The sequence below is a fragment of the Thunnus maccoyii genome, chromosome 11 (assembly GCF_910596095.1).
Source record: "Thunnus maccoyii chromosome 11, fThuMac1.1, whole genome shotgun sequence".
NCBI classification, from domain to species: Eukaryota; Metazoa; Chordata; class Actinopteri; order Scombriformes; family Scombridae; genus Thunnus; species Thunnus maccoyii.
The window spans coordinates 20727511-20752244 of NC_056543.1; the positions used below are offsets into that span (position 1 = coordinate 20727511).

The window sequence follows — 24734 nt, forward strand, 5'->3', positions numbered from 1 at the left end:
AAACAATGATATGGTGTTTAAATACAATTAACATTCAATTTTCATTCCGTCTCTCAATAAAAAGCGTCCCTGAAACATCCTCAGATATTCATAAAGTCAGATCTGTCAAATCAAGATGCAGAAGTGCTTCACAGTGAACAGGAAACATGCAGTGTATTCTAAATAAAACATAATGATCAGAAGGCTATAATTCACCCCAAAACTCACAGTGATGATGAAACTTATACTTTAATAATACGAGTGAACAACAAATTCAGACATCAGAATTGCACCTCAGTACAGTTTGAATTTCTAGCCCTCTCTTTTCTAAGTTTGAGAAGTTTGGTGCTACTCTGCTTCCTTTCCCTGCTCTTGCTCCACTTGGCCGATCGTCTCCTCCAGGATTTTGTTGGAGGCTCTTTCAGAGGGACAGGTCGACTGAGAGGCCCCCGGTGTACTAGGAAGGTTCCTAGGTGGCTCTGCTGTCCCCTGAATGATACTATGAGCTGCCCGCAAGTGTCTGTGCTGCCTCTGGTGCACTGGGAGAAAGAGAAATCACAACTTTAACATTCAACTGTATTTTTTTTGTTTTTATTTAGAAAGGGACATTTTTTGCCTTTTCATATGTTTTTTATTGTTGTTGCAAATACTGTCTTCTTATAACACTTGAAATTAGTAAACAGTAAAGATAGTGCAGTTGTATTTTATAAGATAATCATGTGTGAATACAGTGGAAGCAGAAAAATCTCCCAAACCTCTTTGCCTGACACTGATCTTCTCAACTTCTGGGATGAGGAAACTGTACACTAACTCTGACACAATCTCCTCCGACTGAAGATTGTTCCGACTACACACACACACATATGCATACAAATTAATTTTGTTTATTGACCATTGGTTTGAATTTCTGAATACAAAGCATAAGTAGCCATGCTGAGGTGTGAGGTGTCCATTACCTTTCCTCCATGGCGTAAGCGATGTCGTTGACCTCCTTCGCCATCCTGCGGATCTCCTCTCTGGCCTGCTGGTCAGCTGTCCTCTCCAAGGTCCCCAGGATGATGTCCTCCAAATACAAATCCACAGTTTCCTGGTGTACCTGCACCACCTGTGACACAGTGTTAAGCACACACACATACATCCTGGGCATTAAAACAAGTACACCACATGCAGACACAAATATTATTCTTATAACAATCTCCTTCGTACACTTTTCGTTAAAATGTGGCACATGGACGTACTTGTTTGAAGATATCATCTTCTTCTCTGCGTCTGCGCTCCTCCACCTGTCTCCTTCCACTCTCCTCAGCCTCACGGAGGCGACGGCCTCTCTCAGCCAGTAGTGTAAAGGCGTGAATCCTGCGCTCTTCCTGGAGACGAATCAGCTCCTTGGACAAGGTGTCGAACAGGTGCTCAAGCTCTCCATCTACCTTTCTGGCCTGAGAGGCCTCCTCTTGAGAGGTCTGGGAGGGGAGAGATAATGGATAATGACACTGTTTGGAGTTGGAGGAAAATTTTGTATGTGAATGTGTGTCTGTGCGTGTTTCACCTTCTGTCTATGTTTGTCTCTCTGTTTTTTCAGGGTCATTACAAGATTTTTGTTAGTTTTCTGTAGCTCCTGCTCCTCCCTCTGCAGGGCGTGAATGGTCCTCAGTTCCTGGATGAGCTCCAGATGGTTCTCCTTGTCGTTAAACACCTGTATTACAACACAAACAGAAAAAGAATAGAGATCTCCAAACAACTTTAAACACAACATTTCTATAAGCACTCCAGGCATAAAAAAGTCACAGACATACAGGTAAAGACATTTACATTTAGTCATTTGACAGATGCTTTTATCCAAAGCGACTTACAAGTGAGGCAAGATAATCAAGCATTAGGTGACTGTGACTCCATAATAGTTGTGGTAAACACTCTAAAATGGTAAATGTACTGCACTTATATAGCACTTTTCTACCTTACTGGACAATGTGCTTTACAATTTTAGCCTCTCATTCATAGACACAGTCACACACTGACAGCGGTGGAGCTGCCGCTTAAGTAGCTGACCTGGTACAAATGCAAATTTCTTTTTCTTTTTTAAATAAACACACACACGCAAACATGAACAGACCTCGTATTGAAAACTTCTTCCTCTCAGTAGTTTCTGCAAATGGATGGATGCAAGCTCGATCTCCTCATCCCCCTAATGAAGGACATGTAAATTAATTAACAAATAGCACCCCTGATAACATTTAGGATGAACAAGGTTTGTGTCATTTAGTCAGAGACATTAGCTGACCTCCGGTGGCTCCTCCACTTTGGGAGTAGCAGGACGAGGAACAGGCTTCTCCTTCTTGACAAGGAAACGCGAGGACTTCTCTGTCAGTTGCTCATTCTCCTTTCTCAGGGCCTATGGAGCCAAAAGTTGTAATCCATGTGTATCTAGAATTTAAGCGGCATGCTTTATGAACATATTCTTTCTGCTTTACCCTGTATTTCTTCATCAGTTCTATCTCTCTTCTCTCAGCGGGCTTCTCTACATCCTTGATGGTGTTGACTTTGGGTTTGTTGCTTTTCACCCATGGCTTGCGGACTGAGGCAGAGAGTCCTGCCTCTAGCTCTAGCAAGCCTGTGATTAACAAAAAAGTCAAAGGTTACCAAAAAAAAAAAAAAAATAATTAAACAATCAAATTTATTAGTATGGCACTTTTCATACAGGTCAGTGCAATTCAAAGTTCTTTACAGATGACAGGCTGATAATGAGACAGTACAAATGCACACAAGGAAAATAAAAAACATGTTGTAATATGAATACAATAAAATAAATGGTTAAATAAACTAAATAATGGCCATAAAACATTCTAATCAAAAGCCAGGCTAAAGATGTGGGTTTGAAGTTCACATTATAAGTAGATATCAACACTGCTCTCAGATCCTATGACTGTTCAATCAGCTGGGAGCATAAAAACTTAAAGCTGACGGAGACATTGTTGTCTCTGAGTTGCTATTATGGAAATCACCCACTTAATCTGTGTAAGAGCATGTAGATTCAGACCTTCGTATGTGTCCAAGTAGTGGCTTTTTAACTCATTATTGAGTGTGTTCCTGTTGCTGAAAGTATCCGTGCGGGTCCGAGGAGCATATTTCTGAGAAGAGTAGTATGTATAGTCTTTGACAACGCCAAGTCGCTCTATCTTCCCCATCTCATTTCTCCTTTTAGCTTCCAGTTTTCTCAGTGCTAAAGAAAAACAATGGAATAGAAAATAAAAATGGGAAGGAGTGAAACAAAGCTTTCAATAACACATTTATTACAGACCATTATGTTAGAGCAGAGGCAGCGGTTGTCTTACACCTCACGTAGTCATTGTGGATCTTGTGTAGCTTGGTCTCCTTGTCTTTTTGGAGCTTAGAATATATCTGGTTCAGTCTCTTGTTTGTGACTTCTTTCTGGGCCTCGTCTCTCTGCCTCAGCAGGTCTGTCAGCACAGCAAGACGAGTCTCTTGCAACCTGCCCACCACCCACAGCAACGAGAGCACAGGCCATAGCAGAAGAGCAGGTTATGCATTAATAAGCCAAGAACTGGGTATGCCCTACATATCCTCCTTGGTTATACTATACGTATATTAGACCCAAGTAGTACAGTTGCGGCATTTTGATTAGAGAAACTGCCTTTACAGTGGAGGAACTTTGTTCAAACCCATGTGTCAGTATGTACTTACTCTGCTTAAAGCTCCCAAAGCATATTTTCTGGCCAGTTGGGGGCAGCAGAACCAAGCTATAAACACAACACTGACATATTCTTTTGAGTTGATATGGTGAACATGTTAGCCTGTTGCCTATTTAAACATCTACCGATGTAAGTCCAATATTCACTCTCCTTTTAGCTCTGTTTTGTTCTCCACCAGCGTGTGAGGAAAATATCTAAATGCTCCACTATGTTCACCAGCTAGTCGTTATCTATGTCTGTCTTTTGGTGGTGGGCGGGTGGCATACAGCTAGTTCATCAGAGCTTTTTTTTTAAAGCATAAATGACAGTGATAAGAGTGGTGTGAGTGAACAGTAAAGTTGCAGCCGGAAAACCAAAACAATGAGCTGAGCTGGTTCATTACAAGTGACACCTTTCACATTAAACAGTTTCATCCAATGTAAATATGAAAATACTGATTAAAGCTGCTTTAAAGCCAGCATGTGTAGAATTTTAACCTTTCCTTTGGCGTCCACAGTGGCAGTATTAAAAAACACACTGTGGCAGACACATAAGTAGCTATTAAGTTAAATAATAGCAATTAAGGTGCAGCACTACTCACTTCTGGATTTCTCCTTCTCTGAAAGCCCACTCTTTGGCCTCCATCTCCTCCATCATACGCCTCCTTTTGTCCAACTGACTCAGGTCATCCAGCGGAGGAAGGGTGGCCTCCCAAACCTGTTTGGCACGTGCCCGCTCTATCATTTCCACTTCTGCTAGGCCTGCAGGCAGACCCCGACCTGAGGGGAATGAGGACAGGCACTGCTAAGCTAATTATAAGACTAAATGAACTGGTAGAGTATTCAGCTGATAGGACTGGTAGTAAAACTTGAGATTTGTGGTTTTAATAAGGTAATCATACATTATAATCTATAACTGGTGAAAATCTCAACAGTGGATTTTGTACCCCAAGTCAAAGCTGCCAGTGTCAGGAGCTCTGAGGGAGTCGTCCCAGGCTGTACCACATACTCAGGGCTGTACGGGTCTGTTTGTGTTTCACTCTCCCTGTAGTCTGTCTGGACCCCCACAGTGAAGTGGGTGGGCAGTTGCTCAGCATTCTTTCCACCAGTGGATTCAAAGTCTTCCCTGACGAGAAAAAAACAATAGGATGTGCAAAAAGGCACAATAAAAGTGGAAAATAATGCAAAAAATAAAATAACATGAGGAACCTGTTGAACTTACTTGGGAAAAGCAAAAATCACATCCGGGGGAATCTGCTGTGCAAATGGAATTAGGGGGCTAAAAGAAACAGAATGGAACATCACGTCAGCGACTATGTCAATATTTGATGTAGGAACCTGGGCAGCATAGTAGTTATCTTTTGTAAACTCTCATCATATCACACAGAGGTGCAGTAACTGCTCCACAGTGAAATTAGCATGTCTGTATTACATCACAGATTCAGAGTGCAGGCTAGGACATCAAACCGTTTAAAGTATTTCCAGCGGTCAGCTCCGGTCACATGACACTCCTCCCTTTTCAGCCACGGCTGAGTATTTGGAATAACCCTGTCAAGAAGATAATAAAGACTCACAGCCGCAAACTGATGCCGAGGAACATAGTTTATGTTTATAGTGAGCAATGGTGTTAACCTTGAATTAATACAACACAGTAACTGCTGTTGTTCATTAAACGTGTGTCTGTTCTGTTCGTGTTACCCAGCCAACTGCTGCAGTGCCTCTTTGCGCTGTTCTATGTGGCCTCGCCAGCAACGATCAATAGAGGCCGGGACTGGGTCTACAAGGTCCAGCTGAAGAGTATACCGTGGGTGGTGGGGCAGGTTGCTGAACATGGACCCAAACACTGGCACTTTTCTCTGAGTAAGGCAGAGAGAAACAGTGTCAGTGAGTGCACTTTACATTGAGTCAGTTTCTTTGTTTTCATGTATAAACATTAGCAAGTAACAAAGAATATTGGTTATGGGTCATGCGGCCGTGGAATTATTTCCTGTGAAATAGATTTAATTAACAGGGTACAAAATTACTTGCACCTGCTATGGATTTATCTAATAAAAGGTATTTGCCAGCTTAATAATGGGTCAACTCTATTTCAGAAAGAAAATGGCTGGTAAATAGTTTTTAGATTCTTAAAGATCCCCTCCAGACATGTTTTAAGATTTACTGTATATAAAATACACTACTTTGAATGATAATTTGTGTCTGATAAAGTTCAATTATCTTTCTAAAATCCTTGAAATGAATTAAATTTAGATAAATATGCAAATAGTTTTGATTTATAAAGTTTTTCTGCTGGACACAAGATGTCTCCTACTTCACTGTAAAGTCCATTCTCAGTGTTTGTGTACTGGAGGCTTCAAGTTTCCACATCACATTTGTGTAAATTGAATATGGGACCAGGATTGGCTTCCAAACTATTTGTGAGGTCACAAATCATGCTCGTAGGCCTTAAAATCAGATTTTCAGTGAGCAGAGAAACTTTCCACTTTCAGCAGATGACAGTAAAAACAGCCTTCTAGTGTGAAACTCTGCACATACATCATTCTGCACGGTGAAGCTCAAACATCCAGGTAAAGGAACAAGAAAAGTGTAGGGGGACTTTAAACACATAAAAACAATGGGTTTTTTTTTACTTTTATATTTTACTTTATTGTTACAGTTTTAACAAAGAGATATAGACAGCTGTGTAACTAACATAACCATGTTTCCTATTTAATACAGTTTAACCCAACATAATATCTAGTGTTTAAGAGTTAACTTACACAGTTGCTGGTAAAAGTTTACTTCGACTTAACGTTATGTAACTTTTGATTTCCGTTACAGCAGTTAGGGCTTAACCTTAGGTGATGATGACAGATCTTAAAACGTTAGCAACACAACCAATATTTAGGTGAAGGATAAATAAAGTAATAATCTTACTACTCGGTCCTTAGACGCATAGGCCTTGAGACTAGACTTGGCATGGTCTACCTCCGATGACAGTGTGTGAATTGGATCTGTGGCAAAACAGTTTCATTAATGTCAACCAATTGAGCTTGCCAGTTTTAAAATGTTAACAGTTAGCTCTGGACAGCTAACGTTAACGTAGCGTTTGTTTACTCACCATACAAGTAGTCATAAACTCGCTGCCGTCTGGCAACTTTATTAGCATCATTTTTCTTAGGAATTGTGCGAGTGACAGATACACTCATTTTCTTGATTAAACTAAACAAAGTGTTTTTTCGACTAATTTCTCTCGCAGACAGCAATATCGATGACGTGTGTGGTATGTATATACGTAACCATGGAGACTGTTTGGAAGGGGGAGGACTTATTGCGCACGTCTACTTCCTTCTTTTTCTCATCATATTCTGGCAGCTGGAGCACCTTAGTCTTGAAGGAACAGCCATCTCCATAAGTGATGTTCAACTGCTTTACAAAATATGTGGTTCTTTCATAAAAGTCAAAGAGATAAGCCTAAAAATGCAAGGAAAGAAGTTCACTACGATTCCCAAGGAGCATTTCGGTAAGAACCGTCCAATCACCACACACCGCTACCTCATGTTTAGATACTTGCACTGGTAGCAGCGAGCAGAGACTACAAATTAGTGAAAATTTGTGAAAACTGCATTAATCCAGCTGTTTAAATCAGGTCACTTTGAGCTTCTGAGTGTCTTTAATACACCTATAGTCACAGTCATATTAATCTTATCAACTATAGTGCACTTCGGTAACTTAACGTTAATTTATACCCAACTGCAACGAGGAAACGTCCACAGTAATGGTGGCAGAGGCTCATGGGAATCGTAGTATCTAAAGCCTTTCACCGTACCAAACTAATGGAAAACCAATATATAAAGAGAATTTGTCAAAAACGAAGACGAGATAATTAAACCTAAATGGTCAGAACATAAAATATCGTAACATTACAGACGTATAATAACAAATAATATTGTTGTATTACATAGGAGAAGGGAAGCCAGGGGGGGCTTGGCTCCTCTTAATAAGACATGAGCTCCTCTGAAAACATGATTTGAGAAATTTTGGGGGGTTTTCCAAAATATTGACAACATGCTATTTTAGCCATGCATTTTTATTTTTATGTGTCTTCATCATCATGGATCATGCATAAAATGGGGCTATTACTAATGTATGATTCACGCATGAGGGTGATTCATCACTAATTCGCTCTCCTAAACATACCAGCATGCATGCTATTCTTGGCATCACCATTGAAACATGTTGGCGCAATGTCACAAACTTAACTCACTTTAACTCAAAGACTGGAAAAAAAACAAATTTTCTTAGTCCCACTTAGTATACGCATTACTCTGCATTTCTCCAAATCGCCATTACTCATTCCTCTGTTTTGTAGTCAAAAGGAAACCGATGAAGCTTACTTGCAAATTTACCCAAAATCCCCCCCCCCCCCCCCCCCCAATCAAAAAGAAGTGAGCTCCCCTGAGCCATGGCATAGTTCGCACGCTGTATGTATACGTATGTGTGTGTGTGTGTGTGTGTGTGTGTGTGTGTGTGTGCATATATATATATATATATATATATATATGTATTGCGTAGCCACCAAACAGCTCTGACCCTGTCGATTCATGGACTCCAAAAGACCTCTGAAGGTGTCCTCTGGCATCTGGCACCAAGATGTTAGCAGCAGATCCTTTAAGTCACTTCACACAGATGCTAGATCGGATTGAGATCTGGGGAATTTGGGAGGCCAAGGCAACACCTTGAACTCTTTGTCATGTTCCTGAAACCATTACTGAACATTTTTTGCAGGGAATACAGTTGCCGTGAAGGGGTGTACTTGGTTTGCAATGTTTAGGTAGGTGGTACATGTCAAAGTAACATTCACATGAATGCCAGCACCCAAGGTTTCCCAGCAGAACATTGCTCAGAGCATCAGGTAAATCCCCAGGTAAACGATGCACACGCACTGTCCACATGATTTAAAAGAAAATGTGATTCATCAGACCAGGTCACCTTCTTCCATTGCTCCATGGTTCAGTTCTCACGCTCATGAGCCCATTGTAGATGCTTTAGGCAGCGGACAGTGGTCGGCATGGGCACTCTGACCGATCTGCAGCTATGTAGCCCCATACACAGCAAGCTGCGATGCACTGTGTGTTCTGACACCCGTCTATCAAAGCCAGCATTAACTTTTTCGGTAATTTGTACTACTTTAGCCCTTCTGAGGGATCAGAGCAGATAGGCTAGCCTTCACTTCCCATGTGCATCAAATGAGCCTTGGGCACCCATGACCCTGTCGCATGCTCTGAGTCAAGGTGTGTATATGTGTATATATAATATATATATATATATATGTGTGTGTGTGTGTATGTATGTATATGTACTACATTAGCACTTTATTAGGAAAATATTCAATTTAATGAAATCCAATACAACAGCTCTAATATAAATTATAAATTCTACTTTTATGCAGCTTACTGTACCTGTGCTGGGGTGTATTATGTTGTTCCTAAAAGTGTTCCTAATATTTTGTCCACCCCATTAACATACATGACAGAGCCAAAATACTAGGAACGCATTCCAGTACACCACCACCATCCACTACAACCTCTAAATAAACTTAAAGTAGAATTATCACCTTTCTGACAATGTCGGCAAAAACTGAAAATGTAAACAAACAAGCTTTGTAAAAGTAGAATTTATGGCAGAGCTGTTGTATTGGATTGTATTCGATTGCACAGGTAATCCTAATAAAGTATATATGGACAGTATATAAATGAAGTATATACATATGTATATCTGTGTAGCCACAATGTTCATCTTACAGTAGGAAAACATCTTTTTAGTACCCCAAATTCATCAACTACATACAAATTCTGAAGTATGTAGGCTGAAAAGATTTTGGAGTTTAATGAAGTGGCAGAGCACTTGATTTCTTCTCCTTATATTCTACTTATACTCTAACATTTATTTAATTTATTCCCACAAATCTTCACTTTTTACCTGAGGAAAGCTTAAAATTATTACTCCACAGATACAAACATTTTTTGCCTATCATTTACTTTTACATGGCATACTCTATACCCTTCAGAACATATTTTAGGGTTGTCAAAAAGGTTGATTTTGACATCAACAGGAAGTCAGTGTTATCAAAGGGAAACAGTGCAAAGACAGACACACACACACTCACAAATGTGTCATAGCAAATATTTTCTTTCTCTTCCCTAAACTCTGCTTTATCAACTTTTTTTTAAAACATTTTTTGCGTATGAGGAACACAACTGACCAAAGTAGCATTACTTCACAGCTGGAAGTTTTTGCAATGTTGTGGAAAACCTAGTTCCTTTATGCCAAGTGTGCCAACTCACAGTCAGCTGAACTTCTGCTGCCTATATGTTAAATAAACACTGTCTAATATTAGATCTCAGAAAAAAGAGAAGAGATTATAAGTGGATCTCTTTGCTTTCACAGCAACAGCTTGGACAATGGTGACAATGCCTTGTCACTTATTGTCTAGATTACTGCAGATAATACTTCCTTCTATTAATGTGTGTCTGCATTGTTTTCACAGTTTTTCTTTCTGTGGCATACATAGGCAGAGTGAGAGTGCAACACTGTGAAGGAAAAGCTGAGTTTTTCTCATTCATCCGCCCAATCTTATCTTATATGGAACAGTTAATATCAAGATGTCTCATTGCACGATGTACTCGCAAACCACAAACTCCAAATAGAGCTTGCAGATCATAACCACATACACAAGATAGCTTACCAAGTGTGTTCTTGTCAGTTAATCTCTGATCTGCAAATTGAGTCAGTAATAACGCCTGCCCCCACATGAACACATCAGCAACAGCTCATGTAAGCAACTCTGCATCTTTAACCCCTAGACAGCGAGATGTTCTTTCACCAGCAGATATAGACCACAAAAAAAACAACACTTGTGTCAAAATACTCTTACTCAGCATGAAAGACTTCTCCGAAATCTATAATGCCTAAACAATTATTGACTGGCTTATCAGTTAAAACCTTCTTAAAAGCAATGTGGTCTCTTTTAGAGATGCCTTGATTCAACTTTACAGTGATATTAGATTTGAATTGTACTGTCATACTGAGAGTGTTTTTAAAAAAAATCTTTTTGTACACCCACATGTCTACAGTGAGGGTAGACTAAATATTAGAGACACAATTGAATAACAGCACAGCGCGACATTACAACACAATTGAACAGCACCACAATCCACACTCTTCAAAATGTCTATAAAGTTAAATCAACACCTCAGTAAACTGTTTGAACAAAAAGTGGACATTATAAGTTTCAAGAAAAAAGGTTTTGTTAGACTGTATTAAGATAGTGGTGTATATAGTATTGCCAGATGGGATTGACTTTTCATTTGTATTCAGGATAGGTTTTTACATTGATGTGTCCTTCTGCAGTGCATGGACCAACAACGTATTTTGTCATTTAATTTGGAGGTTAAGTGAACACAGCTTGCTTCCTCATCACATACATGTGGCATGCACGATGTGATGAGTGAGATGGGGAAAGTTCAAATAATAATAATGATGATAATTCTTGGTTTGTTCCCATAAAATATGAAGGAGGTGGTGATGAGGGCTGAAGAACTGGCTGAAGACTCTCGCATCGGTATCTAGTCCAGGTCATCTCGAACCCCGTCACACGGGCCCGGACGCGTGTCTGGTTGGCTTGTCACTGGTTGTGATGACTGGTCTAGAAGTGTACCTGGATTCTGGCGTTGACAATGGGGACATTGATTACTGAACACCATTCCTCCCCCTTTTTTATTTTTGTTTTATGCTGTTTTTCTTGTTTTTGTTGTCTGTCTCTATATTCTGCCTAATTTTTCCACAGAAAAAATGCTTTCCAATCCACCCTCGCTTTCTTTTTCCCTTTTTTACAGTCATATTTTTCAAGTTTTTGTAATTTCTCAATTCGACTCAAACCGAAACTGCTGTTTTCATGGAACCCAGAGTGTTTAATAAACAACTGTAACCGCCAACAAGTCTCTGGACCATGTTTATCACTCATTTTTGCATTTCCTGATAACTTAGGAACTTCTTTACTTTAATCTTTAACCAATTTACTGTGCAAGACCCAAGTGACCTCAACCTTTGATTTCAGTTCGGGTTCTTAATCACTCAACAGGTCATAACCCCTAATGGAAAGTCTTTACCTCTCACACGTCTTGTGTGGTCTTCACTACTGTATCCTCATTTAATTTCAGATGCTGTGTCATTCAAAATGTTATCTATAATCCTCGCAGGCAATCTCTTCTCGCCCTGGGAGTCATTTATGAGCCTTCCTCGGGGGAGGTAGACTTTCTAGATCTTGGATGACTTGTAGTCCCCTGATCAGCTGCATGCAGATTTAACGTGTTTGGAAATAGATGAAGGAAGGAATGAGATTGGTATCCCAGATGAGCCCCCAAGTTGTCATGGTAATTCACCTCTTTCACCTGACTTCAGTGAGGAAAATAACAATTTCTCAATACAGTATTATCACACTTTCTTCTTTTTTTTTTTTTTTAAATTGTGACATAACATATACAACATATAGCATTTACAGACATACATGCATGTACACTCATGTATCTGGGGGTCATGTAATATGGCCAAATGCTCTCCCTGGCGGCAAATCTAGATACACCTATACACACCCACATACATCCACACAGAAATGTAATACATGATAATACACACACTCATACTTACATACGCACATACAATGTAATTGTGTTAAATCAGAATATCTACAGAGATAGGTGAATGGCTACAACAAGTAAACAAAGAGAAAAATGAAATTAAATAGAAAAACAAAATTAAATAGATAATTATAATATCTAGTCATAATGGCTGTAATTAAAATATATAACCAGAACATGAAAGCATGAACAGATGTTCTCTGTTTCTCTTTAAGACAGGAACATACAGTTCAGACATGGTTTCTATGACTGTCACTAAACATTTTTAACCATAATTTCCCTCACATTGTGCCTCACCAACATTTGAAAGCCTGCTCATGAATCAGTAGACTAGTAGGTAATTGAGTCAGTTCAAGAGTAAAATCTGATATATTTTCAACATCTGTACCATAGACTTTTTTCACAGTGGAAATGTTGACCTGTCATAGTAAGAAAAGGACAGGTGTTACTAATAACACTATCGGTGGGTCTGTTCAAGATCAAGTCCCCAAGTAAGTCATGACAGTGTGACAGTGAGCTGGCATGCACAATACCAGGACCCTGAAACTGAACTTAACTGAATTCATGCGTGATTAATTTGATCAAAATGTCAAAACGTCTTCTGTGAAAAGTGCCTGTTGCAGTCTTTTCCTCACAGTTATGGAGAGTTTTAAGGGCTGAAACTAAATATATAAATACATAAATAATTATAATTAAATGCTTAAATAAATTAGTAAATAAATAATTATGTAATTTAATTCATAATTGTCACCATACATAAATAACTCAGAAATTAAATGTTAAATGTATTTATTTATTTATTCATTTACATATTTACACATTTGTATATTCATTTATTCATTCATATATTAATTTATTTACGTATTCATTTATTCATGCATTTATTTATCTATTTATGATTTTATTTATTTATTTACATATACTTTTATTTATCCATAGTGTTGGTGAATGAACAGTGTTACAGACCCAGCAGGATCTGGGATCATGAATACAGCTTCATTAATTTCTGTGTAAGTCAGGGCCAATATCATTCCAATTCATTCAGCGAAGTCCTCAGTCTGATCTAAAAAATGCATAGGAATTGGCATTTGGCTCCGTCTGTTCAGTTACAGTCAACATATCTACCACTGTGGCACACAAGATTCCATTACAATCTGCACTGGGTGCTACCATCTTGAATTAGGCAAAAGCAGTAGATTCAAGTTCAACAACCAACTGAAGGGCAGAGTCCGCCCCTGACTTTTGATGGATGAAGTTGTCTTTATTTCGCTGCAGCAACTTACACTATGGATAAACAAAAGTATATATAAGTAAATAAATAAAATTATAAATAGATAAATAAATGTGATATGAATGAATAAATGAATATACAAATGCATAGATAGATAGATAGATAGATAGATAGATAGATATAGATACATATAAATACACAAATTTAACATTTATATATTTAAGGTCTCATTTAATTTGTGATTTATTTATTTATGTTGACAATTAAGAATTAAATTATATAATTATATATGTATTTGTTTATTTAAGCATAATTATTTATGTATTTATTAGCATTTATCTATTATTTAGTTTTGGCCTTTCAAACCCTCCATACAAAGTGGTCAATACTGTAGTTATTTTATTAGCATTAAAATAAGGCAGTTATGTGGAGGGATTGATGGGAGGCTGATTTGGCATCCCCATTCCATTATTTAGGTTAGATAAGATAAGTGCGAGGGGTGTACTTTTGCTTGGCTGACTCCAGATAAAACAGAAAAACGAATCACATAAGATAACACAAGCATGAAATCAGGTGAGTGGAAGGACTGGACATAATGTAATGTGGTTGTACCTCCCTTTGTCCCTTTGGACCCAGTCTGTTGCTGCTTGCATCCAAGCAGCAGAAAAAGATACAATTTCCACAACTTCCTCAGTCAGAATCAAAACAGGGAAGAGGCTTCATCTTGTGAAGCTTGAAGAAAGATGGTTTTTGTTCTTAAACCTAACCCTATAGCACTGTCACAACATATTTATCTTTCAGCAGTTTAGGTTTGGTTTAGGCACGATATCGTCCTGCCGAAAGCATAACTTTATTGTTTACACAGTTTATACCTGCTTTACCTTTCTTGGAGTGTTTCTACATACTGTAGTGACGGCCCTCATTTCCCAACATGCCTAGTGCTGGACTGAGTAGTTTGTTAAGTTTGCTGTGTTATAACTGTTCCGGGATGCAAACGTTATGTTTTGTTAGTGTTCGTAATGTATCTGTTCAGATCATGGTGGTTTATGTTCATAAGTGTCATTTTTATGCGGGTTTGTGGTTGACCCGCTGTATTTTCCTGTTATGTTTTCGAGTTTGAATTCTCTGTATTGTGTGTCAATAAAGGGATGACACTTTTGAGAACTGTTTCCTGCCTTTCAGTCTGCACTGTTTGCCTCTATGCTGTGTGGATGATCATGTGACTTGCAAGAAAGGAAACTGGCATCTGAATTTATCAGATGTCAGCTCTGTGTCGGAGAAAAAAAAGGCAGATGTTTCGGTGGAAAGCGGTTTGGAGAGGAGGAAGAGAAAGAAGGAGGGAGGGATTTGTTAGTCACACATCCTTTATAAGTCTGTAACATGGGGGAGTGTCAAGTAGCCTATTCACAGTTTGTCTGGATGGAGTTAAGAACCTGCTTTACTCTAACTCTGACTGAAATTGTATAATTTAGCTAAATGACACAAGAGCACAGGCAATACGATGCAACATAGAGACTGATGTTACTGTAGACAGCGCTCAGGACTGAGGATTTAGGAGGAGACTTGACTGGATGTTGGTCTAACTGTGGCAGCAAGTTGAAAAAGGAACCTCAGGACAACTGGAGATGAGGGGAATGATGTGGGTTTTTGCTGTATTCATCCTCTCGGTGTATGAAACATGGAGTCTGGACACAGGTTTGAACACTGATCTATTTCTTTCGCATGTGGTTTCACTAAATATTGTTTTAGCCTTAAGAAGATACACCTTTGATATACAAAATATAGCTTTTAGATACAAAGCAATACAGACGTAAATGCAAATTCAGCATGAACGTGTCATTTATGGTACTTTATATTGTATGTAAATATGTAGTGTGAATATATTGTTGTTAACATGCAGGGTAACTCGAAGTAATATATTTTATCACTGTGTAATCTGGGACATATTGGTGATATCTTGAGACTGCAAGTTCAAGTGTTCAGCCGCTTTGAGATTTCTCTTACATTGTCTTGGTATGACTCAGTGTGGAAAGAACCTGCATGGAGGTGGGGTAATATAGAAGCTGACAAGGGAGAAAAATGTTCCATAACATGTATAAAAAAATGTTGCCCCATATTTTCTGAATGAGCATGCTGCCACTTATGCACAGGAAATCATGATTCCACATCAGGGTAACACTGTGATGCAGTTTTTCTCCATTGTGGGGCTTCTAAGAGGTGGAAAAGACAATTATATTTGAGATTTGAGGTTTTAATACACCACCACAAACATGGCATTTTACCTGTCAGAAGTAAACAGGTCTCAGACCCCCATAACACGCCACCGTCAGTCAATGAACCTTGAATTTTCCAATTCATTTCTTTGAAATAACAAGTGTCATGAGTTTTTTAAATGCTGGCTAAAGAAACTGCACAGGTTTCTTTTTCTTCATAGCTGTCTGTGATTCTTTATTTTTTGCTGCAGTAAATTGGTCAAGTGAGACCACGTGTAATTGCATTGCCTCACACCTCAATTAATCAACGAACTAACTAACTAACTCAACTAAATAACTAATAAAGAATAAACCACACTGATTGTTGCTCTGATGATTGAACTCTTCAGGGTGAATCACTGCTGCTTCCTTGCTAAAAAAACACACATTATCACATTATTTTACTAACCACTTCCATCTTTCTCAGGATCTCCTCAAAGCACTTTGATGAACACTTCTTCATCTGCTCCTAAAGTTTATGGTAAAATCATTTTAACCATTTTCTCTCTGTTTACTTTATACTATGAGTAAAATGTTGGAAGTTGAACATGACAGTATGCATTTTTATCCGCCTTTTCCTTTCTATTCATTCTTATTTCAAACATTAAGATCTGTTTTCAGTTTAAATCAAGTGAAATCATGTAAAAAAAAATAGCTTTGAAACTTTATGCCTGAAGAGGAAAGATTCAGTTATTATTTTTTGTTTATTTTGTACTATTAGTATAAAATATAAAGAGGATACCGAGTGTTGTCCAATGCTTGTTCAATTTGAAAAAAAAAAATTACAATTGTTCAGTATCTCTTAAAATACACATTTGGGTGTTGTTAGCCTTGCCTCATTGTTCTTAAAATAACTTTATTTTGAAAGTTTACAGCTGGTGGGTTTGACTTCATTTTGAATGACATTTTATCACTTTGGAATAATAGGAAGGTTTCTTCATGGGACAAAGTTTCATAACATATTTCCAGTTTTACTGTCGGTACTGAACAATGACAAACTATATGATTTATTTGTAAACTGTCATACCTGAGTTTAATGCCTGTTTTTGTCTTCGAATGTCAGTGTCCCATGAAGGATTGGATCCATTTGCTTCTGGTTTTTCATGTTTTTGTGTATATTAGGACCTGTGGAATTTGTATTTTATGACAGAATAAAACCAAACCATGAAATCAGCACAGTCATTACACCGTTATACCCAAAAATAATATAACTATCCTTGCCTTTTTTTCAGTTGTCAGAAATGCATCTTTCAATCTGGGGAGCGATGTTAACCTGACATGCAGCAATGAATCGAGGAGTGAGATAATGTTTGTATTGTGGAAAATAGAATTGAAATATAAAGACTGCAGAATTGCCCACAGTAATGATGGCCAAAGTGAAGACTCCTGCAATGATGGCAAGTCTCTCGAAAACACACCCACTATATACCTGCACATCCCAAACTTCTCAAATGATGATGTGGGAACCTACCAGTGCGAGACGGTTTACACAGGAGGAGCTGATGCTCATATGATCAACGTGGATATCATAGGTAGGACTTTATTTTTCTCCTCACTGGGACAGATGACTGGCAAGAACCATCTAATTGAGAAGGGTAACTTGTTAAAGGGTAGAATAGTATTCGTTTTACTTGCCTAGATTTTGAAATATCTGCTGCTTAGCCTTCTGTTGCAAACAAAATGGAGGATAAAATTGTTTTATTTTTGACACTCAAAGTGCTCAAAAGAGACATTTGAATAACCCAACATCAATATGCCTTTTACAACACAATGCCCCTGTTATATCTGGAACTATTTTATACTGAATGTAAGAAATAGTGAAAAAGTAAGCCTGGGCAAGCAAAATTAAAACAATTGTATAAGCATGGCTAGGGTTTTTTGTGTGATTTAAATTGTGTTTTAATACAGCAAACCAAAACCACTCAGCAAGTGTAATTTCTCCTGTTTTGTCTTCCCTGGCTCAGCTCCTCCCAGTATATCAGCCTGGTTAGAGCGGAAGGGCAATAAGACGGTTGCTGTGTGCAAAGCTGAAAGTGGAAAACCTGCTGCCAACATTAGCTGGAGCCATCTAGAAAATTCATCATCTTCAAAAACCTGGCTTGGCTCAGATGGATTCTTTATAGTAGAAAGCCGCCTGGAACTCCCTGAAAACATGGATCCAAAAAACCTGAGCTGCACAATCAGACATCAATCCTGGGAAGGGGAGAAAACTTTGGTACCAAAATTCACAAAAGGTCAGCCTGGGGAGCACAAGGGTAAATGTTTAAGCTTAGTTTTTTAGTACAGAAGAAATAAGTTTAGCTTTTTATATTTGTTTACGTTTCTGACAAGGTGTTTTTTAGTTATAGTGGTATTAATAAGTTCATGAATAGATGTCACGTGTAGTGTTAATGTCCAGTGGATTGCTGACAACCCTTTACTGTTTCTTCTCTTGCGGCAGATTCTCATTTTACTTTGATATGCATCCTCACGGTTGTAATAAGCATTGCAGTTTTGGCTGGAATCTTATTCTTGGCACAAAAGAAACTAACAATACTGAGGTGAGAATATTCACTTGATAAATAACTGATTAGATGAACTAATTGTGAGCTTTTTTGCTAAGTAATTTAGCTGGTTTGTGTATCTTTCCCTTTTCCAGGTGTAGCAAGCAGGCAGACACATCACCATCCAAACCTCTGCCGGTAGGTAATCTTTCTGTAACATACTCAGCATTTTTGAGTTCTATGTGTTTTTACTGCACGTTGTTGGGTTTTGTTCATGACACCTCTCTGCATTTGTCAGACGGCAGAGGATGTGGAGGAAGTGGAGCCATACGCCAGCTATGTTCAACGTGTCAACTCTATCTATAACTCATAAAAATCCTGCACATGCATCACATTCACACGCACACACACTCACTCACACACACACACACACGTGCGCACACACACACATAATGCACATGGCTCTCTGTGAGAAACTGAAGGCTGTGAAACTGAGAAATGGTGAAATAGTAACCAGAGAGGAGAGTGAGATGAAAGATTTTCCGACAAGAGAGGGAGCCTCACAGTTGAATTCTGTCCTGATAAACTTGACTGATGGAACGGGGGATGTACCTAATGTCACACACTGGCCCACATGCACAGTACATGCAGCCCACTACTCGCTGTGTGGGCCTTTACGTAGAACATTAACAATAACTACACATGCAATGAACTGCTCAATGGGAATGAATGCCGTCTTCAGCTGTACGCAGCGGCAGCGTGCCAAGACTACAGACCTATGGATTTTTGATGATGCTGATAAAATACGTGTACTGCAATTATATATGATTACACATATTTATTGATGAACTGTAAATAGAAGCTGCATCGATCTCGATGAAGTTAATATTATGTAAAGTATTACGTAAAGATAGGTTCAATCATATAACCCTCTCAATGTTCATATGGACGTGTCAGTATGTTTTTATGATAGACTTTTGAATTGTTTGTCTAATTATGTAATTACATGTATTAAAAATACATCTTACCTCAACTGTAAAAAACAAACCACACACTCATGTTGTTTTAAGTAGGTTACACAAAATTAATAAGAACACTAAAAATAGTACATAGGTATGTGCAGGGTGTAGTCATACCCAATGATATGATACAAGTGTGAAAACCAGTGTGTGGTTTTGTTTTTCACTGCAGTTACTATTTAAAAAGGTTACATTTGGGATTAGATCAATGTGACTTGTTCATTCTTAGTGGACATTCATCAAAATGGCGACAGATGCTCGGTTTAACATCCACCTTTTGTCACATGATTGATGATTGCCAGCACAGGATGATAATCTAAATAAATGGTGAGTTTCCAAATTCGGTTCACTACTCTCACAATGACTGTAAACCAATTTCTGAAGAAACTGATCAGTGATATAGGAAATTCAAACTGGAAAAAGGGACTTTTCTGCCATCTAGTGGTGTAGATCATAACACAATCTTACATCAGAGCGATCATGTCATGTTCAAGTGAAGCTGTCTGAATAATAGCTAATAATAAGTACATAAATGTAGCACTGACTAGGTGCCTCCAGTATTTACTACTGTAACATTATATTCAATAGCAGTTAATGATGGATATTTGAGTTATGGGAAGCTGATACTTAGAAGCCTTGTGAGTAATACTTTATAAGGGTACAACTCACACTTAAGTAACACCTAGCTAATGCATAAGCTATGATGATTTCATGCATGAATAACTGAATTGCACACTTTATGTGATTAGTTAACATTTAATAGATAGTCAATTAATGAATGCTGACATCGATATGCCACCAAATTAGCTGAATTCCAGTTATAGTAAAGAGCATTTTATACTCATGCATTTGATCAGCCTCTATGAAGCTGCATTTTTCTTTTATCAAACTGGTAGTCAGACGCAAACATCTATATGTTGCTGCATGAGCCAATGTTCTTTATGCCATGTTTACAAGCCAGCAACACTAGATGGATGTATTGTACATGATAGGGTTGTATCATGCTTTAATCTTATACTCACAGTAACTGTGGGTATAAAAACTTATAATTAATGTATGAAGTGACTGTGATAATGTGATAATCATAGTAACTTGATCATGTCTTAATGGAGAGCAACATGAATTAATGATACATCCTGTATCAATTCATGCTTGAAATCATCATGACTTATTTTCTGAGTATATTATTTGTACTCTTATTATAAAGTGTTATTGCCTAGTGCACAGCCAGGGTGCAGACTTCCCTTTGAATTCTGCTATTAAATCAGAGGCTGCAGCAACTATGACTTATCGTCCCTTCACCCTGATTATTTAGTTGTACATATAAAAAGGGGAAGCTGTTTTGTTTTTTATGTATTTCTGTCCACAGAACTCGACACACTTACACATACAGATTCTTAGTTTTTCACTTGTAGCAAAGAACCTTATTAAAAGTTTGACCTTAAATTGAAGAGATTATTACCATGACTTCTTTCAAATATTTTTTTAGAAATGCAGTTGATTAATACAACAGAATAATCAACAAAAGCGGCACTTGTCAGACTTTTAATCAATAAAAAAGATCAAAATTCCCACAATGAAACAAAGGCAACTCTCAGTACTACTACTATTACTCTACCACCTAACCAAACATATAAATAATCTCACAGTTAGATACAGGCCTTGCAAACATATATACAAAACATAAAAAATATAAATTCTTTAGCCTTAAATATCTATCTAGTATATTGAGTGGTGTGCAGTAGTTCTCAGGAGCACTACATTGCAAAATGAGCACAAACTCTAAAAATGCTGATTACAACATGTGTTGTGGACACAAATTATATAAAAATTACATTCTTTATCATGAAATGGATAATGTGGCAGTGGCACAAATTGCGCACACATTTATTATGTGAACAGTATGTGAGCATGTAAACAACATTAATTTAGGCCAGTCTAGACGGCTAAAACGTTCCATTTCTAAGTTGAGCTTTTCTGACTCTGGTGACTGCTGGTGGAAGTATTAACAGATACACTGTCACAGACAGCAAGGCATGTCAGCACCCCCCGAAAACTGAAAGCAACACATTAAATACTGAAAGACCCCTGAGTCATTCAGGTCACTGAATACACCCAAGATTCTGAATCATTCAGGTTGTGGGGTCTTAAATATCTATTTGTAGTATGTTTGGGTGGTGTGCAATAGTTCTGAGGAGCAAACACGCTGACCACAATAAAAGGTTTTGTAATAATAATTTAAAAGGTGGTATAATCACATACAAATTTGACATACAGTAGCTTTATGGTGGCATGGTGTAACCAGCAGTGGTACGTCAGAAGCTACTGCATTTCCTGTTTTGGAAACGGTTGCTGTTCTTGAAGATCTGTAGAACTGATTAACCCTCTTGAGTGGAAAAAAATATTCAGGTACAACACCAGGGTGAGTTGCCTTTACTTCCAGATTGTTGCTAATGTCATGACATTTCAGGAATCCAGGCACATCAGGCTTAAAAACTCCAGAATCTCCTGAGGTTGAGTTTCTTCTGCAAAGACGTCAATAACGGTGCAAGTTTGCCCTCTTCAGGAAGGAACATCACAGTTGTGTTCAGGCTTGAGGTCATCTCAGAAGCAGAGAGAAACGGCTCTGGGCTGGATTACCACAACCAGCTGCTGTTGTTTGTGGATGTTTCTGTTTTTCATTTTGTCAGATTTTCCTAATTGAAGATCAAGCTTTGATTGGCAGTTCAACTAGACATTTCTTGCACACCATTACAATATATTAGACGCTTTCTCTTGTTTGTGATATTATCTACCAGTCCTGCATCTTACAATGTAGCTCAGATGAACTTTTCCTCTTGTTTCTGTTCACCCCATAAGTACATAATCGTCTGAACATTCTTCTTTAGATGAGCACTCGGATACAGGTTCAGCTGGGATATTAACTATGGCGTAGTCACATTCATCGTCAGTGGTTTCTCTGGTTCTTCTTGATCCTTGGATACTGCTGTGGTCAATAGAGGCGTATGTAACGTCCTCATTAGGCTGTCATGAGATAACACAGAGTGAGCTGGTAATACCTCTGTTACATTTCATTTACTCTACATTTTCATACAGTGCTTTTGCAAGCATCACATTTTGTGATGTGGTTAGTGGGTATGACTTTTTGCAGATGAAACAGCCCTACAGTTTTATTTAGCTACAACAGAGGCCTCACTCTAATGTTCACATAATATGCAAATCTATCAAGGCAGCACCTCTGACGGTGCTATCATAAAAGCTCACCAACACACCCATGGCACTGATAACGATGAAGATTTATGCTCAACAACAATGAACTTAACATTGATGTAACATGGGCAGGACTACCTTATTTTCTGTGCCGCTTTTATCATCTGCAGAATCCCCTGAAACAGAGAATGTAAACACATAAAATACTGTGCTGTATATAGTGTTTATATACTAAATAGTATTATAAATGTAGTGTTACCTTTCCTTTTCTTCTTTGTCCTGACAATAAAACAAATGGAAAATCATTAGATCACATCGAGGACACAGTCATTCAGATCAACATAGCATTTATCTGTTCTTTCAAACAGAAATAAAACCCATGGGTGTGGAATAAATATGTTTAAAAGACTGAAAATCTTATCATTGTGCCTTTCACATCATAAATTGTGATAAAAAATAATATAAATAGGATGTGCAACAGCTTTTCAGAAGTGTAGGTTTTACCCAACAGCAGTGTTTCCTTGACAGCTTAACAGATGACAGCTCATGCTGCAACAGGAAACTCTACATATGCGCACAACCACATCTGTCTGTGACCAACTGTCTGTCAGCGACTAATTGCACAGGACCTAGAACTTAACATGCTTTTAGGTCAAGATCTCAGCTCACGTTGTAACAAATACATACTGTCGTACAAATTGCAAAGCTGTTGAGTGAAATTCTTCATGTTTTCTTGTTGTTGACAAACACACTAGCTGAAGCGGTCTAATCTTATCCAGTAGCCAGTGTTTCCTCGCTGAGACAAAATGCAGAAGCTGCTTGCCAAACAGTCAAAATACAATATCGTTTCATTTAAAACATAAAGTGCTTTCAGCTTTCCTATATTGTTATTTGATTGTCTTCAGTTCTTCTAATAAAACCCTCAAGTAGTAGTTTTAATGAAGCTTTCTTTATAATTGAATTACCACATGTAAGTTTACTCTCTACAATGTGCATGTATGGATGATTACTCACCCTGAAGTACAGTTTCCCATGATGTGCTGGCAGGTTCTGGATGTTCAGACTATATGTCACACAGGTGGCAGGTAGCAGTGCTCGGTTGCTGAAGAGCAACTCTAACCCTGTAGTAGACACTGATCTCTCTGATCTCGCTGCTGCTGTATGTGACTGCATACAGGCCACAATAAAGAGAAAGCTGGAAGAGCGAGACAACAGACAGAGATAGAGAGAGAGAGAGAGAGAGAGAGAGAGAGAGAGCGAGAGCGAGAGAGGAAGGGGGGGGAACCATACAATGGGCTATGTGTGCTAATATTGATTTCTGGTTCACCATGGTTTCTAACACCACACGCATACTCATGCATGCATGCCTGCATACACACACGTATGCATTCACCAAAGAAAAATCCCAAATACATCAAAGGGTCAGTTCACCTGAATCACCCAAAACACAACAAACAGCGATTTGTACTGAAGAAATTGTCCAAATGAAAACTTTTAACAGTGAAGTCTGTAGATATTTCTGAGTTGCCAAGACTTTGCTTCAGGAAAGATACATTGCTATTGAGCTTTTCAAATGTAATTTTTGAATTTTGAGCCTTGTAAAATAACATTTTATTAATCCTGTCTGTATTAATGGGTGGCAAGAGTCTTAGCAGCAGCTGTCTGAAAAACATTAACAAGTAAACTATTTGCATTGCTATAGATTGCTCCAAGTGGTCAGTAAAGCGTATATTGGTGAGCTGACCCGTAACATTTGTTCTTGTTGCTGCATTGTCTCATTTGCATGATTGTGCAAATTTTCTTGATGAGGAATATGAGGAAGTTACTGACCTTTTTTCGCATTCAGTGGAAAGTCTATTTAACTTCACAAACCACATCTCTGTCTCAAGTAGAAATAAAACTTTACAGATATAATGATCATCCAGACATATTCCTGTAATAGGAACAATGGTAAAAATCAGTTTGGGAAGGTCTCAAAGAAGCAACTGACCATGAGGATGATCCACTGTATTCAAAGTGTTGATCAAATATAAGATGTTTAAGATTGGATAGATTAAAAAACAAACATACAAAAAACAAAAAACTCTACATTTCTACATGAATTCTATCTAAACACAAACATAATTTCACATGCAGTAGATTAAAGTACTATTTTGTTTACACTGGAGGGTGCTGTTGTAACAGCGATTCACATACC

The 24734-nt window shown here is 38.1% G+C and overlaps 3 protein-coding genes and 1 long non-coding RNA gene across 5 annotated transcripts; 2 read left to right on the plus strand and 2 right to left on the minus strand.

Annotated features, from left to right (window-relative positions):
- Positions 1 to 209: 209 nt before the first annotated feature.
- On the minus strand, positions 210 to 6937 carry cfap91 (cilia and flagella associated protein 91). Its single transcript, XM_042426310.1, has 17 exons — positions 6765 to 6937; positions 6581 to 6657; positions 5363 to 5520; positions 5132 to 5212; positions 4887 to 4943; positions 4612 to 4790; positions 4267 to 4444; positions 3309 to 3466; positions 3014 to 3196; positions 2448 to 2587; positions 2258 to 2368; positions 2090 to 2161; positions 1526 to 1672; positions 1218 to 1439; positions 936 to 1084; positions 735 to 826; positions 210 to 518 (listed from the first exon to the last, which is right to left on the minus strand). Exons 1-17 carry the CDS (start codon positions 6850 to 6852, stop codon positions 328 to 330), a joined length of 2283 nt encoding a protein of 760 aa, XP_042282244.1. The 5' UTR covers positions 6853 to 6937; the 3' UTR covers positions 210 to 327.
- A 58-nt stretch (positions 6938 to 6995) lies between these two features.
- Positions 6996 to 11640, plus strand: LOC121907041. Its single transcript, XR_006098786.1, has 2 exons — positions 6996 to 7166; positions 11222 to 11640. It is a non-coding gene; the product is annotated as an uncharacterized LOC121907041 (long non-coding RNA).
- A 3241-nt stretch (positions 11641 to 14881) lies between these two features.
- Positions 14882 to 20778, plus strand: si:ch211-214p13.9 (cell surface glycoprotein CD200 receptor 1-A). 2 transcript variants are annotated; one of them, XM_042426346.1, is made up of 7 exons: positions 14882 to 15268; positions 16253 to 16306; positions 17058 to 17357; positions 17790 to 18080; positions 18266 to 18365; positions 18464 to 18506; positions 18607 to 20778. In XM_042426346.1, exons 1-7 carry the CDS (start codon positions 15199 to 15201, stop codon positions 18679 to 18681), a joined length of 933 nt encoding a protein of 310 aa, XP_042282280.1. In that variant the 5' UTR covers positions 14882 to 15198; the 3' UTR covers positions 18682 to 20778. The 2 variants fall into 2 exon arrangements, with proteins under 2 accessions (XP_042282280.1, XP_042282281.1); XM_042426347.1 differs by having other exon boundaries at positions 17790 to 18059.
- A 79-nt stretch (positions 20779 to 20857) lies between these two features.
- On the minus strand, positions 20858 to 24613 carry si:ch211-214p13.7. The gene is made up of 5 exons (XM_042426359.1): positions 24528 to 24613; positions 23552 to 23732; positions 22797 to 22816; positions 22676 to 22713; positions 20858 to 22351 (listed from the first exon to the last, which is right to left on the minus strand). The coding sequence occupies exons 2-5, from the start codon at positions 23569 to 23571 to the stop codon at positions 22175 to 22177; spliced, it is 255 nt and encodes an 84-aa protein (XP_042282293.1). The 5' UTR covers positions 23572 to 23732; positions 24528 to 24613; the 3' UTR covers positions 20858 to 22174.
- Between the last annotated feature and the right edge of the window lie 121 nt (positions 24614 to 24734).

Excerpts from the sequence above, each read along its gene's own strand:
- cfap91 (XM_042426310.1), bottom strand. The coding sequence starts at position 6,852 with ATGAGTGTATCTGTCACTCGCACAATTCCTAAGAAAAATGATGCTAAT. Across the intron at positions 1,085-1,217 it reads AAGATGATATCTTCAAACAA|GTGGTGCAGGTACACCAGGA; the intron begins GTACGTCCATGT and ends ACTGTGTCACAG. Across the intron at positions 827-935 it reads GCTTACGCCATGGAGGAAAG|TCGGAACAATCTTCAGTCGG; the intron begins GTAATGGACACC and ends GTGTGTGTGTAG.
- si:ch211-214p13.9 (XM_042426346.1), top strand. The coding sequence starts at position 15,199 with ATGAGGGGAATGATGTGGGTTTTTGCTGTATTCATCCTCTCGGTGTAT. Across the intron at positions 18,366-18,463 it reads AAGAAACTAACAATACTGAG|GTGTAGCAAGCAGGCAGACA; the intron begins GTGAGAATATTC and ends TCCCTTTTCCAG. Across the intron at positions 18,507-18,606 it reads CACCATCCAAACCTCTGCCG|ACGGCAGAGGATGTGGAGGA; the intron begins GTAGGTAATCTT and ends TGCATTTGTCAG.
- si:ch211-214p13.7 (XM_042426359.1), bottom strand. The coding sequence starts at position 23,571 with ATGGGAAACTGTACTTCAGG. Across the intron at positions 22,817-23,551 it reads ATGGGAAACTGTACTTCAGG|GACAAAGAAGAAAAGGAAAG; the intron begins GTGAGTAATCAT and ends TTTTATTGTCAG. Across the intron at positions 22,714-22,796 it reads GACAAAGAAGAAAAGGAAAG|GGGATTCTGCAGATGATAAA; the intron begins GTAACACTACAT and ends TCTCTGTTTCAG.